Source organism: Cornus florida, unplaced genomic scaffold (genome assembly GCF_030987335.1).
Source record: "Cornus florida cultivar Cherokee Brave unplaced genomic scaffold, ASM3098733v1 CherokeeBrave_3.0.0_Hap2_Chr07, whole genome shotgun sequence".
Lineage (NCBI taxonomy): Eukaryota > Viridiplantae > Streptophyta > Magnoliopsida > Cornales > Cornaceae > Cornus > Cornus florida.
This window is the reverse complement of record NW_026775577.1, coordinates 25704971-25720102: the sequence shown is the minus strand read 5'-3', so window position 1 is coordinate 25720102 and position 15132 is coordinate 25704971. Positions and strand designations below refer to the sequence as shown.

The following is a 15132-nucleotide window of genomic DNA, read 5'->3' as shown; positions in this document are numbered from 1 at the left end:
GTTTGACATAATTTTAATAGGTTTAGCAAATTATTTAGTAAATAACTAACTATTAAATTTTAAAATATATTTTTTATTTTTGGGTGATTATTCTTTCCTCTGTGACCCGAAAAGATTTTCACCTCTCACATTTAAAATTCGAAATGTGACGTTCCATTCTATCATTGAATCACATTAGTGGTTCATGGATCGATCACCTTAGCTTGAATCCAAGCTTCAGTTAGTCAGAGACCATGCCTTGATGGTTGGGTCGTTGGTCAAACACTTGGGCTTGTTTCTCAATTGCTGTTTGTTTTATTGGGCCACTTTAGTCAGGTCCAACTAAAATTTGTTCTTGCTCTAGCAAGCTGTTTGGGCCTCTAAAATATGGTCACTCTGTAAATATTTTACATATACTAGCAAAACATACGTGGCTCAGGGAAAATATGTGTATAATTGTAAATTAAAAAAATATATGTATATAGGAGAAAAAATTTGCATTATTATTTATTATATATAAATAATATTAATTAAGAAAATTAAAAATTAATAATAATTATTAGTAGGTAATTTGTGTTAGAGTTTTATAAAAATTCTTTTAAAAACTCTTTTTATGTTAATAGATAATTTGTGTTAATGTTTTATAGAAGATGTTTTAAAATTTATTTTATATTAATTAATAAAATCACTTTGAACTTTGCTCATTGGTATTCTTATTTTATTTTGGTTGGGGACCTTGCTTATTGATATTTTAGTATTTTATTTTAGTTAGACTTTGCATATTGATATTCAACTAAAATTAATTTACTTAACCTTTGGAACCCAAAAAAAAAAAAAAGACTTCCTTACTCATTCTGTCTTTACATCTATTAATTATTTGTGAATTCTCACACATTATACTTCCCTATTTTTTTTTCTAGGAACTAATTCCACCTATTTCTAAATCAAAATTACAAATCTATATCACCAGAGTAAACCAGATTGTATATAATTCTAACAGTGTTACGTATATATAATTGAATGGGGTCCACAATGAATCATGTCATCCATGACATCAAGGTTTAAAGCTTACAATGGAAGATTGCATCTGTGCCGTACCAGGGAAGCTTCAATGTAAGTCTATATAAGGCCATGTATGTGTACTGATTGTTGGATATATAAAATACAAGATTTTCATTATCTTTCTCTGTCTCTTTTCGTTCTATCTCTCTGTCTCTCTAAAAGTTTTCCTTTTATTTCTCTAAATAAGTATTGTATTATATATATATATATATACACACACATATATTTATTACACGTTATCGGCATGACGCTCTATCCATCTGAGATTTGAAGAAGAAGTTTTCTCTCCCTCTTTCTATCCCAACTATATATCTATTTTGTGATATTAGTTTTGATAAATTGTTGGATTAGTTTGCTTTATCGAAGAAAATAGTATTTCTAACTCCAAAGGGTAAGAAAATTTTAATTAGAGATTATTGTTCATAAAATAAATTGGTTCACTGAAATGATATATGTGCTTACACTATGGTCGGTTTTACCACATTTATTATTTAATAATTTAGGGCCGGTTTTACCACCTTTATTGTTTAATAATTTATTCACTATGACTGGCTTTACCACATTTGTTATTTAAATAAATCATATTATGTTATTATTTCATTTAAAGCCATTTTATTTATTTATATACTATGCTAAATTATATTTTTATATTGTTGTCACATTTAGTAATTCTGAAAATGTCAAATTTGACAAAGCTAGAATTCGTGGCCCTGGATATTTCTGGCAAAAATTATTTATCTTGGATTCTGAATACTCGGATCCATTTAGATGCCATGGGTCTTGGAGACACAATTAAAGAAGACAATGATGCATCATTACAAGATAAAGCAAAGGCCATGATTTTTCTCCGACGCCATATTAGTGAGGAACTGAAAACTGAATACCTCACTGAAAGAGATCCACTTTGTTTGTGGAACAATTTGAAAGAAAGATATGATCATCAAAAAACAGTTATCCTCCCAAAGGCCAGGGCTTATTGGCAGCTACTGAGATTGCAAGATTTTAAAACTGTGGCTGAATATAACTCTGCCCTATTCAAAATCAGTTCTACCTTGAAATTATGTGGTGATACTATTACTGATGAACTTTTGCTGGAAAAAACATTCACCATATTTCACGCCTCGAATGTACTCTTGCAACAACAATATCGTGAGCGTAGATTTAAAAAATATTCAGAGCTGATATCATGTTTGCTTGTGGCAGAGCAAAATAATGAGCTTTTGTTAAGAAACCACCAGTCCCGTCCAACTAGATCGACACCGATCTTTGAAACATATGTTGCCTCATCCCGTAGTCGTGGACGCGGACATGGACGTGGTCGTGGTGGTAGAAATGGCCACAATAATGAATATGGTCGTAGTAAAAATAACTACCACAATAATGACTATGCTTGTGGTAGAAATCATTCTTATTACCGTGAAGGATATCAATCCTCACATTTTCGCAATCATAGATCCACACCATATCCTAAAAGGAGATATTATAATGAAATGAAATAGGTAAAATGGAAGGATGTGGCTCAACCTTCCAAGGCTCATGATAATACTTGTTACCGATGTGGAATGACGGGGCATTGGCAAAGCATTTGTCATACACCTAAGCATCTGGCTGACCTTTACCAAGCCTCAATGAAAGAAAAAGGGAAATAAAAGGAAATGAATTTCCTTAATCATGATGAGCCAGTTGACATCACAAATTTGGAAATAAATTTCATTGATCATAATGAACCAGTTAACATCAAAAATCTAGATGTATCAGATTTCTTTGAGGACGGTGATGAAAAGATAGACTTCCTGATTGGTGATGGAAATGTCCACACCAATTAATCTTATTTTCTTTTCATATTCTGTGTACTATGTTTGTATTTTCTTTGTGTTAAAGTTTTTATTTTCTAGTTTGTATTAAAGTTTCTTTTGTTATAAAAGTTTCTTTTTTGATAAAGAAATTTGCATAAATAGGAATGGATCTGACTAGTTCCAAAGTAAATGGAGAACATATATGTCTTGCAGATAGTGGAACAACACATACAATCCTTTGAGATCAAAAATATTTTTCTCACCTAACTCTGACAGACACTAGTGTTAGTACAATATTAAGTCCCACCAACTTGATTGAAGGCTCCGGACGAGCCAACCTCATTTTACCACATGGAACAAGATTACAAATCAATGATGCCTTATATTCTACAAGATCTTGGAGAAATCTGTTGAGTTTTAAAGATTTACGTCGTAATGGGTATCATATTGAGACTGTAAATGAAAGAAATGTGAATATCTCTACATTACTTCCATTACCTTAGGCAAAAAGCTGATATTAGAAAAACTCCTTATTTTTTTCTTTTGGGTTATACTATACAACCATTAGGACAATTGAGTCAAATGCTGTGATCCATAAAAAATCTTGTGACCCAAAACTTTTTATGCTTTGGCATAATCGACTTGGTCACCCGGGGAGTACAATGATGCATCGAATTATTGAAAATTCGCATGGACACCCACTAAAGGATCAAAAAATCATCTTACCAAATAATCATTTATGCACCGCCTGCTCAAAAGGTAAGTTGATTATCAGACCATCCCCTTCAAAAGTCATTGTTGAGTCTCCCCCATTTTTACAACGAATTCACGGAGATATATGTGGGCCGATTCATCCACCCTGTGGACCATTTCGCTATTTTATGGTACTAATTGATACCTCAACACGATGGTCACATGTTTGTCTATTTTCTACTTGTACTGTTGCATTTGCTAAATTTCTTGCTCAAATCATCAAATTACGGGCACACTTTCCTGATTACCTAATCAAGACAATCCGTCTTGATAATGCCGCTGAATTTTCTTCTCAAACTTTTGATGATTTTTGCATGTCAATTAGAATTAATGTTGAACATCCTGTTGCACACACTCATACTCAAAATGGTATGACTGAATCTTTTATTAAAAGATTTCAGTTGATTGGTCGTCCTTTGCTTATGCGAACAAAATTACCTGTTTCTGCCTGGGGTCATGCCATATTACATGCTGCATCATTAGTTCGTATATGACCAACTGCTTATCATAAGTACTCACCATTGCAACTTGTTTTTGGTCAACAATCAAATATCTCCCACATACGAGTTTTTGGTTGTGCTGTATATGTTCTAATTGCACCACCCCAGCGCACTAAAATGGTTTTTCAACGTAGACTTGGAATTTATATTGGTTTTGATTCTCCATCTATTATTAGATATCTTGAACCTCTGACAAGTGATGTCTTTAAAGCACGATTTGCTAACTGTCATTTTGATGAGATTGTTTTCCCACCATTAGGGGGAGAAAAGGCACAGCAGTAACGTGATCTTACTTGGAATGCCCTGGAATTGTCTCATTTTGATCCTCACATAAATCAATGTGAACGAGAAGTTCAGGGGATCATTCACTTGCAAAATGTTGCAAATCAATTACCTAATGTATTTACTAATACAAAGAAAGTAACAAAATCACATATACCAGCTGCAAATGTGCTAGCACGAATTATTGTCCCTGAGGGACCGTCTGTCAGTAATGCAGCAAATGCATCTAAAACACGCTTGAAGCGTGGTAGACCAATTGGTGCAAAATATATTGTTCCTCGTAAGAGGAAATCACAAAGAAAAGCGGTCATTCCTAAAGAGGCCATAAAGGAGCAACAGATATTATTGATCAATCTTAGATAATAACCTTTGATAAGGTAGAAGCTCTTGAAGAGTCTCAGGTACCTAAAAATTATGAAATAATAAATGTTGATGAGGCAAAAGCAACAGGTAATGTGTAATACCCCTAGATTTAAAAGGATATTCCTGGTATTTAATGTATTGTTTAAATAGTATTTTAATTTAATTAATTGTTTAAATTGTGCTTTTATTTGATTAATTGATTGATTGCTGTTAATTTAAATTATTTGTGTGCATTTTTATTAAATTAATTGTTTAATTGCTTATTTTGTTTGATTTATTTGACCTAATTGGATTTTGTTATTTTAGTTGATTTATTTGGTAAATTATTTTTTTTATGATATGTATTTTCTGTCTTTAATTATTTAGTTGTATTTTTATTTGGCTTTTATTTATTTAAGGAAGTTAAGTTAAAGATTTTAGTTATTAAATTAGGATATAGTTTTAATTGTATAATGGAATTCACGTATGTAGCCGACACTATTTTAAAACGTAGGTGTTGTTATGGGCCGACTACATTAGGGCTCTGTCTATAATTATACACGGATTAGGGTTTTAATGGTAAGCCTATAAATACTCTGTTGTGTCTTAGCCTAGGGTTTTAAAATTACCAAAAGCTCTGTCACGTCTCAAAATTACAAAGTGAAAACAGAGAGGGATTTTGTAAGGACAGAGAATTGTAAGGTTTGTCAAGGGAAGAATTGGGAGGACCAAGGAGGTGTAGTGGTGGTGGACTACCTAGAACCAGAAGAAGGTTGGATAGAGGGTTGTGTTGCCGGAACAAGCAAGGGCTAAACAGGCAAGTTCTTCTCTTTCTCCTTCCCTTTGGCTTGTGTTCTGTGCACCTAGATAGTCTCTAGGGTTCAATCAATTAATAATTGGAAGCTACGTGATTAATATATGTTATTGACGATTTGTTTGTTTTAAAATCAAATCTATTTAAAATTCGTGCATGTCTGCTTCCAGTTTTTATTCCTTTAAACATGATACGTTCTGTTGTGATTTAGATTACTGTACTTGCTTTTCATCACTGTAAATAAATCGTGGGGATGTTAATGGGATGTTCTAATACCTTAGGTACAGTATTGAAGAGGAACCGAGGGGTTGGAATAAAACTGGTACTGCAAATTAGTTCAGTGTTATTCTTCAACAATGCTAGTTTAAATGGCTTTGTTTGAATTTCTGTAATTGATTTTGATTTATTTTGGACAAGCTATGGGAATGATTCTAGGCTTAAATAAGGCTCCTAAATTAAGTTAAAGACCCAACACAAAGGTTGCAACTGGTCGGAGTTGAAGCAGAAGTTAGAAACGGGCTGAAACGGAGCAGAAGAAGGCCGGAAGCTCTCAGAATGAGTGAGAGTCGGCTCCATAGAAGTGGGAGCCGGCTCCCACCCATTATAGAGCCAGCTCCTGAGCAATTGAGCCTGCTCCCAAAGTTATGGAGCAGGCTTTCTTCAATATTAGGCATTCTGATATATTTTTGTTACGAAGTATTGCTACTGTTGGAGCATTGGAATTGTTTTGAAACCTCTGGGAATTTACAGAGGGATTAGATAGTTTATTTTGGGTTTCATTAAGACCTTAAATTGATTAAAATTGACCTCTAAGTCTATGGGACAAACAGTAGAAAATTAGTGAACTTTCTATGCGGTTGACGGCCGGAAGGTAATAAATTGTCTGGTTTTAATTTGACAATTTAGGGTGCTAAAGCATGATTCTAAATTAAGTTTTAGATGTACGAAGAAGTATTTTAGTTAACAAATTAGACTTATGGATCAGTGTATGGCCCTGTGTTAAAAGGAATAAAACAGGGTACAAGTATACAACTTAGTACGCTGTTACCGAATGGAAGGAACTAAATTGCTTAAAATAATTTTAACAATTTATTGGACTATAATATGATTATAGAATGGATTTTAAATGCGTGATAGAGTCAATGCTATATTAGATTTGATCTATGCATACCTGGATGTTAATTGTTGAGTTATGAAATCACAATCTGCAACTATATGGTTTAATGCTTGAATTTAATTGCTGAAACTTTAAATGTTTTCCTGCAATTACTTGGATATTGGTTTTTGATTATATATATGTGGAATTTTAATTATTGAATTAATATATTTTGTCAATTATATGGTTATGGAGGATTGTATGCACCAGTATGGGACGGTGGCATACTAGCGACGGTTTAGCTCAAAATGCTAATACCTAACCTATCGGATGAAAGGGATGGATTGTAAAATATTGAATCCTAAACCTTGTTTAGTCAGATCGATTGATTAAGTTGAAAGACTATCTGGATTAATTGTGTTTGTGTGTAGTCGGATTGACTGATTAAGTTGAATGACTACCTGGATTAAATGTTGGTTGTGTTTAAGTCAGATCGACTGATTAAGTTGAATGACTAAACTGGATTAAAATTCTTATGTCAATTCAATAAACAATAAAATGGCATACCTTGGGTTAGACGGACTTTATATATATGTTATGGCACCACGATATGGGCATGAGTCTCAGAGTCGTTGGTTAGGGAGCGTATATGCATTGGGATGCATAGCTGGATATGATGGTTGAGGTGTACCTTGTTAGGTCTAGGTATTCATGCCCACCTTTGGGTGCGTTTTTGCATGTTGCCTTCTACTCAGGTTGAGACCCCATTATAGTCCAATGAAGGTCCTCTAGTGTGGATATATTTATGTATGGACTAGATAGATATTGTGAGGTATTTAGGTGTATTTGCGTATCGGGTCACTGTATGGATTGCAGTTAGATTAGAACTTGTTCGTGGGCCTGACCCACTCTTATTTTTCAGGTATTGGACAGTTCCAGTCTTAGGCTTGATCGTGTTGTGCAGGGATTATCAATCATTCCACTGACGACATAGGATGTCCTTCCATATTTTAGTATTTGGTTTTATGTCAGTTGTTTACGTTTTAGTTGAGATTTTTATTTAAGGGTCCACTAGATGGATTCCCGAGTTGTAATTCATGGAAGTTTTGGAAGTTGGATTTTATTAAGTTTTATCAAGCTATTGAGGATTTTATATTAGTATTCTGTTCAGCTTTTAATAGTTATTCTTATTTCATTTTTTTTTTTTCATCTGTGTTCGTTTTAAAATACTTTAATTGTTTGATGTCCCTCGGGTTTGGGCCTGGGCCTGATCAACCCATGTCTCAGATCCTAGGGGTATCACATAATGATATGGCCCCTGATGAGGCACATACTCTTGATGAGGCAAAGGTACCTGAAAATGATGAGATCTCATAAAATTATGAAACGAGATGGAATAAAAATGAAATTGTTGTCGACAACATATTCTCATATCTCGTTACTTTTGATATTAATAATGAGGATCCGGAACCTCAAAACGTCGAAGAATGTCGACGAAGAAATGATTGACCGAAATGAAAAAATGCAATACAAGCAGAGCTAAATTCATTAGTTAAACGTGAAGTATTTGGAACAGTAGTCCAGACACCTGAAGGTGTTAATCCTGTTGGGTACAAATGGGTATTTGTACGAAAACGTAATGAGAAAAATGAAATTGTGAGATACAAAGCTCGACTAGTGGCTCAAGGTTTCTCACAGAGACCTGGTATTGATTATGAGGAAACATACTCCCCGGTGATTGATGCACCTACTTTTAGATTCATAATACATTTAGCAGTCACAGAAAGATTGCATATGCATCTAATGGACGTGGTTACAACATATTTATATGGATCACTAGATAGTGATATTTATATGAAAATTCTAGAATGATTTAAAATGCGTGAAACAAAACCACGTAATATGTACTCGATAAAATTACAACAATCCTTGTATGGATTGAAGCAAACTGGACGAATGTGGTATAATCGCCTTAGCGATTACTTGCTCAAAGAAGGGTATGTGAACAATCATATTTGTCCATGCATTTTTATTAACAAATCAGAATCTGTTTTTGTTATTGTTGCAGTATATGTTGATGATCTGAATTTTGTGGGAACATTGGACAAGATCGAAAAGTCGACCACTTATTTAAAGAAAGAATTCGAAATGAAAGATCTCAGAAAGACAAAATTATGCCTTGGGCTGTAGATTGAACATTTTTCGAGTGGTATTCTCATCATCAAGCAACATATATAGCAAAGATTATGAAACACTTTCATATGGATAAAACCTATCCATTGAGCTCTCCAATGATTGTCTGATCACTTGATATCAAGAAAGATCATTTTCGTCCTCGAGAGGATGATAAAGAATTTCTTGGTCCTGAAGTGTCCTATCTCAGTGCAATTGGTGCTCTTTTGTATCTTGCAAATTACACAAGACCTGATATAATTTTTCTAGTTAATTTATTAGCACGGTACAATTCTGCACCAACCACAGACATTGGAATGAAATCAAACACATATTACGATATCTTCGTAGCACAACTGATATGGGATTGTTTTATTCAAAAGTATCAAATTCTCAATTAATTCTTTGAGATGATAATCTTTGAATCAATAAACTCTTTTGCCAGGTTGGAGTAGCAAGGCGTACTCTCCTTAAGTGCTAGTTCTCAATCTCACCGAAGTTGAGTTCCGGACATAATTACATAAATAATAGGGACAAAAGCAAAAAAATATTTCTAAAGTATATTCATGTAGTACTTTTATTCCTTATTTAAAAAAGTGTGCAAAAAATATTCATAATCTTTTCACATTATGTAAAAAATACTCAATCTGACATAAATTAGTGTCGTAATACCCATTTTCTCATTTTACTCTTCCAAAAATACCTAAGGGGGTATATTTGCTACTAATCTCATAGTATAGGGATATTATGTGTACATTACCTTATATATATATTTTCAAACATTTTTCTCTATATATATCTTTAAACATTTTTTTAAAAAAACTTTAAGAATTTGTAGAACTAGGATTTGAATTTTTTAAGATTCTACTTTACTCTTTTCTATTAATTTTTAAACCAAAAAATAAAAATAAAAAATAAAAAAATTCCCAATATCAGTATGCACTGGTTTTCGGAATTTGGAAAAATTTTATTTTCTTTAGTTTGCACTTTATTTTTGTTTTTTATTTTCTATTTTTATTTTTACTTTTCTTTTATACTTTTATTTTTATTTCATATTTTTATCTTTACTTATCTATCGCTGGCGTCCTCTAATAGTGTCATTTTTTGTCATTTTATAAAATTATTTATTTTTATATATTTTTAAAAAATAGTTTAGTAAGGGTAATTTAGTCAACTTAAGGTTTAAATTTATCAAATGGACCTATTTGCACCAAATTAAAATTTTAAAGGTATTTTTTGCATACGAGGAGTGTAATATGCACTGTAAGCATATTTTAAGAGTGTTTTCTACACTTGCTCCTAAATAATACACATGATTTTCAATCAATTTCATGCATCGGGAGTTTGCACATAGTGGTTAATGAGTTCATAGTGGCTAATGGATGGTTTGATTTTTCGTAAAAACTAAATAAAAAATAAAATTCAGTAAGTTAGATAGGTGTGGGGCAGTCATTGCATTGCTGCAGAAAACTAGTATTTTAAAGGGTAAAATGCAACACCCCCACCCCCCCGGGCGGAACTTTACTCTCCCCCCGCCCGGAACTATTTTTTGTACAATCAACCCTTTGAACTATCAATTTTTTTGCAAATATTACACATAAATTCCTTTGATTTCTCCGGCCAATTAGGTTGGCCCGTGATGAATACATGCCAACAATATATTTTGAAAATGACAAATCTACCCTTATACTATTAAATGTATAAAATAAAAATAAATAAAAATAAAAAAATTCCAAATTAAAGCCCTAAAAAAATCACAGGCGTCGGTGCAGTGAGGGATGGATTTGAGAAAGAGATGGTCGTGGTCCTCATCACCGCTGGTGCTAGAGGTGGTCGGCGTCCTCATCGCCGCTAATGCTAATTTTCTTTAAAAAAAAACCCTAACCCACTTTCCTTTCCCCCTCCTCTCTCTTTCAGCGATGTCGCCAGTTCACCCACATTCTCTCTCAATTTCACCACCTCCTAACTAGCCGTCATCCATGGTGAATGTCGGACTATGGATTTATGATTTGCGGTGGTATCACCGATTTGCCTGATCGCCAATTTTAAAGCTGATTCGCTGTCGTCCTGAACCGCTGTGCAAGTTCCGTCTCCTCCCCCGAGCTCAACCCCCGTAGTTGCCGCCACAACACAACCACCTATCATCACCTTCACAATATCTTCTCGCCGGATTCGCACGCAATCTCACCGCCGAATAGTCTTCACCAGCTATGCTCACACATGATAACACGGTAAGAAAAAGCCGACCAATCAATACCCAACTCTCCCCAACGTGCGCTCACGCGCCATGTTTTTATGATTAATTTCTTCACAGAATTGTTCATGATGGTAGCTCTGTTCTTGGATTTGTCTCCGATTTTGTTTCTTTGGTCTGTTTTGGATTGATTTGATCTTAATTGGTGCATCGGATTGACTACATGAGTCGCCATCGGTCATGGATTTGCGGAGTTCGCGATGTGAGCTTTGGCAGAGAAGAGACCAGAAAAGGCGGACGCATTATGTCTAAAGTCTAGACCAGAGACTTGTCGGCGTCGGTGGCGAGATGAGGTTGTCGTTCCCCTTGGTGGCAGTGAAGAAATTGGATGTAGCCTGGACCTCCGAGGCTGGAATTTATGCATACTTTTCTAGCGATAGTTTAACTGTGAGTGTGCTGGTGATTGCGCTGGTGTTGTTGCCTGGAGTTGTCGGTGTAGTGGAGTCGGCTCAACTATGTTGCCCAGAAAACTGATTTAACATGACAACGCCAGCGCGTAGAAATGGGCATAAGAGATTACAAGCCCTCATCAACAACTAAGTTGGGTATTAGATAAAACGATGCAGTTTCTCGAAAGTCTCCGAGCTTTTATGTCTTTCTATCTTTCCTGGCCGCCTTCCACGGCAGCATTTGTGTCATACGACTTCCCGATCGTTGAATCTCAACTCTGAATTCGATTTGAAGTCTAAAATTTTCGACTTTGGCCTCATCGATTATTTGGGGTTTTGATTCGAATTCAAAGAAATAATTTTTAATAAATATATGTCTGTGTGTGTATATATAGATATATATGTGTCTGTATCTGTATATATAAAATATATATGTGTCTGTACGTTTGATTATTTGGAGAAGATGAACAGTATTCTATAAAAGGGTGCCGTTCAATTAGAGGGTAATTTTGTAATTTTGGTTTTTCAGTGCCAAAGTCTTGCCTGATGTCCTTAAATGCAACTTTTTAGTAGTTCAAGAGGGCATTTATTAATTCAGGTGTGCAATTGACTGATAATTCAGGAGAATTTTGTGCATTTAACCTATTTTAAAATAAGTTGGTCAAGTGGGTAATACTTCTCCCTTTCCACTAAAACTACCAGATTCAATTATCCACTTTGCCCTCCTTCACTTTTTAATAAAAAAAACCCTGTTTTATTTGAAAGCAGCCAAATCACGTGTTCCAGAGTGTTCGAATTCGGGTTTTGTGAACTAACGTGAGATGTTAAGTGCAGTCGCAACTTTGACAGTTGCGACCCACTCAGATGATACTGATAGAATGAAAATGACATAAATATCACAATATTAAATTAGATTATTGAACGGACAAAATTTTATAGTATTTTTCTTGTATTTACATTGACATGATGGTTAATACTCTTCCCTTTTGGTTAGGCGGCTAAAATGAAAGAAAAGAAGAAGTTGTATGATCAAAAGACGCCTGCGCTGACTGTGCAAACACGAAATTTCAAACATGATGTCAATGGAATGGATGATGCAGGGACGTTCCTAGAACATTAGGTGGGTGGGTAAAAATGAAATCTTTTAATAATTTTAGAGGTAATAATAATATTTTATAGGTATAAAATTAAAAAAGAATAGCAAGGCATATTAGTTTAAAAAAAATATCCAGGGAGGCAATTTCCCATATGCATGTAGGTCCGCTGGATGATGTGATGGCTGTTCAAGCCTTCTAATAAACCAACCATCATGAGTTGGTCATCATCAAGCCTTCGTCAATGCCCTTCTTCTTTTGTTTTTTTTGATAAGGTAAGTCTTCGTCAATGTCAATTCTCATCATCAAGTCTTCGTCAATGCCCTTCTTTTTTTTTTTTTTGATAAGGTAAGTCTTCGTCAACGTCAATCCCATAGCCATCAATACAATCCTCATATATAATATAGAAAGAACAACTCTCTTCATTGCAATCTGTTTCCTAACAACACTTCACTTTCTACAACCTCAAATGGCTTTTGGATTGACCAAAAGAAAGATGGTGACGGTGCTGAGCATCGATGGAGGTGGCATTAGAGGCATCATTCCCGGTACCCTCCTCGCTAATCTTGAATCAAAGCTTCAGGTAGTACTTCATCAAACATGTATTGTTTACACTTTTCAGTTTTGTCATTGTGTTAATACTTATTTTTGTTCTTGTATAATTTGATTGTCAGGAACTTGATGGACCTGGTGCGAGAATTGCAGATTATTTCGACGTAATTGCTGGGACTAGCACTGGTGGGCTTGTCACTACCATGCTTGCAGCTCCCAACAAGAACAACCGCCCTATGTATGCTGCAAAGGACATCAACAATTTCTACTTACAACACACCCCCAAGATCTTCCCTCAGACCAGGTGGGTAAATTAGTATATAAGCTTAAATTATATACTTATGTCAATGTGTGTGTACTATATATATATATGTTGGATGAATATTCATTGATGGGTGTTTCTCTGATCAGTCGATGGAGCTTCAGGGACACGGTGACACGTTTGATTGGCGCGGTCTCATGGCCAAAATATGATGGGAAGTACCTAAGGTCATTAACATGTCAATGTGTGTGTACTATATATATATATGTTGGATGAATATTCATTGATGGGTGTTTCTCTGATCAGTCGAAGGTGCTGCATGGACACGGTGACACGTTTCATTGGTGCGTTCTCAGGGCCAAAATATGATGGGAAGTACCTAAGGTCATTAACAAAGGAGCTACTAGGTGACCTTACTATAAAGCAGACACTAACAAATGTGGTCATACCGGCTTTTGATATCAAGTACCTCCAGCCAGTTATCTTCTCTACCAGTGATGTATGAAACTTGTGGATATTAATTTGGTCATTTGAATTTCTAGCTACAAATGTGAAGTGACATTAATTGTATGAACAAATTTTATACAATGTATAGGGAAAAATGAATGTTTCCAAGAATGCTCTGCTATCAGATATCTGCCTCAGCACCTCTGCAGCCCCTACCTATCTCCCAGCACACTACTTTGAGACCAAGGATGCTGATGGAAAGACGCGCACTTTTGATCTCATTGATGGTGGAGTTGCTGCAAATAATCCTGTGAGTAGCTAATTTGGAGATTTGGATCAAACTATAATTAATTTTTATGGTCTTTCTAAATTTACATTGAATATATATATACATAACAAGTTAAAACTATGTTGGTTAGTGGGTACCATATGAAAGCTTGGAAATAACCTTTGCTGAGTGAATTTGCAGACTCTAATGGCCATAAGCCACATTACAAAAGAAATTATAATGGGCAACTGTGAGTTCATTGAGATGGAGCCGGCGGAAAGCAAAAGGATGCTAGTCCTTTCACTGGGCACTGGTGCAGCCAAGCGAGAAGAGGAGTACAACGCAGCCACAGCCTCCCAGTGGGGATCGCTCAATTGGGTGTATTACAATGGTGCAAAACCATTGCTTGACGTGTACGCCGACGCGAGCTCGGATATGGTTGATATCCATGTCTCAACTCTCTTTCAAGCCTTGTATGCTGAGAAGAACTACCTTCGCATTCAGGTATATATCAAGAATTACATAAAGGGCTAGACAGTATGCTCCCGTTATGGCGGGATGTGAGGAGGTAAGATTTAACAGTCTTACCTCCACATAGAAAGAGGTGGCCAGTTTTCTATTTGAAACTTGTAACTTTCAAATCACAATAGAACAACTCTACGATTGAGTCAAGACTGCCTCGTATTTTATGACTATCATATGCTAATAATTTCTTATAATATGGATGGACAGGATGATACGTTGACCGGTGACTTAGCCTCAGTCGATATTGCAACAAAGGAGAATCTGGAAGGGCTTGTGAAAATTGCAGAGAAGTTGTTAAAGAAGCCAGTTTCAAGGGTAAATATGGAAACTGGACAGTTTGAGACAGTTGAGGGAGAGGGTACTAATGAAGAAGCTCTTGGGCGCTTTGCTAAGCAGCTTGCAGATGAAAGAAAGCTTCGTACCACTTAAATATCAATTGGGGAGATGTATGTCAAAGAGGTTTTGAGAAATTCCTCTAAATTAATTGTTCCATTTTTTTTCAATAACAATAGAGAATAATAAATTCTTATTCATTAATTTGTTTA

The 15132-nt window shown here is 35.0% G+C and overlaps 2 protein-coding genes across 2 annotated transcripts; both read left to right on the top strand.

Moving 5' to 3' along the window:
• The first annotated feature begins 1718 nt into the window (after positions 1-1718).
• On the top strand, positions 1719-8814 carry LOC132316464 (uncharacterized). The gene is made up of 3 exons (XM_059814938.1): positions 1719-2436; positions 8201-8329; positions 8693-8814. Exons 1-3 carry the CDS (start codon positions 1719-1721, stop codon positions 8812-8814), a joined length of 969 nt encoding a protein of 322 aa, XP_059670921.1.
• Positions 8815-12771: 3957 nt separating this feature from the next.
• On the top strand, positions 12772-15114 carry LOC132266846 (patatin-like protein 2). Its single transcript, XM_059767847.1, has 7 exons — positions 12772-13116; positions 13208-13389; positions 13497-13574; positions 13654-13846; positions 13943-14104; positions 14264-14566; positions 14795-15114. The coding sequence occupies exons 1-7, from the start codon at positions 13003-13005 to the stop codon at positions 15014-15016; spliced, it is 1254 nt and encodes a 417-aa protein (XP_059623830.1). The 5' UTR covers positions 12772-13002; the 3' UTR covers positions 15017-15114.
• Positions 15115-15132: the final 18 nt, after the last annotated feature.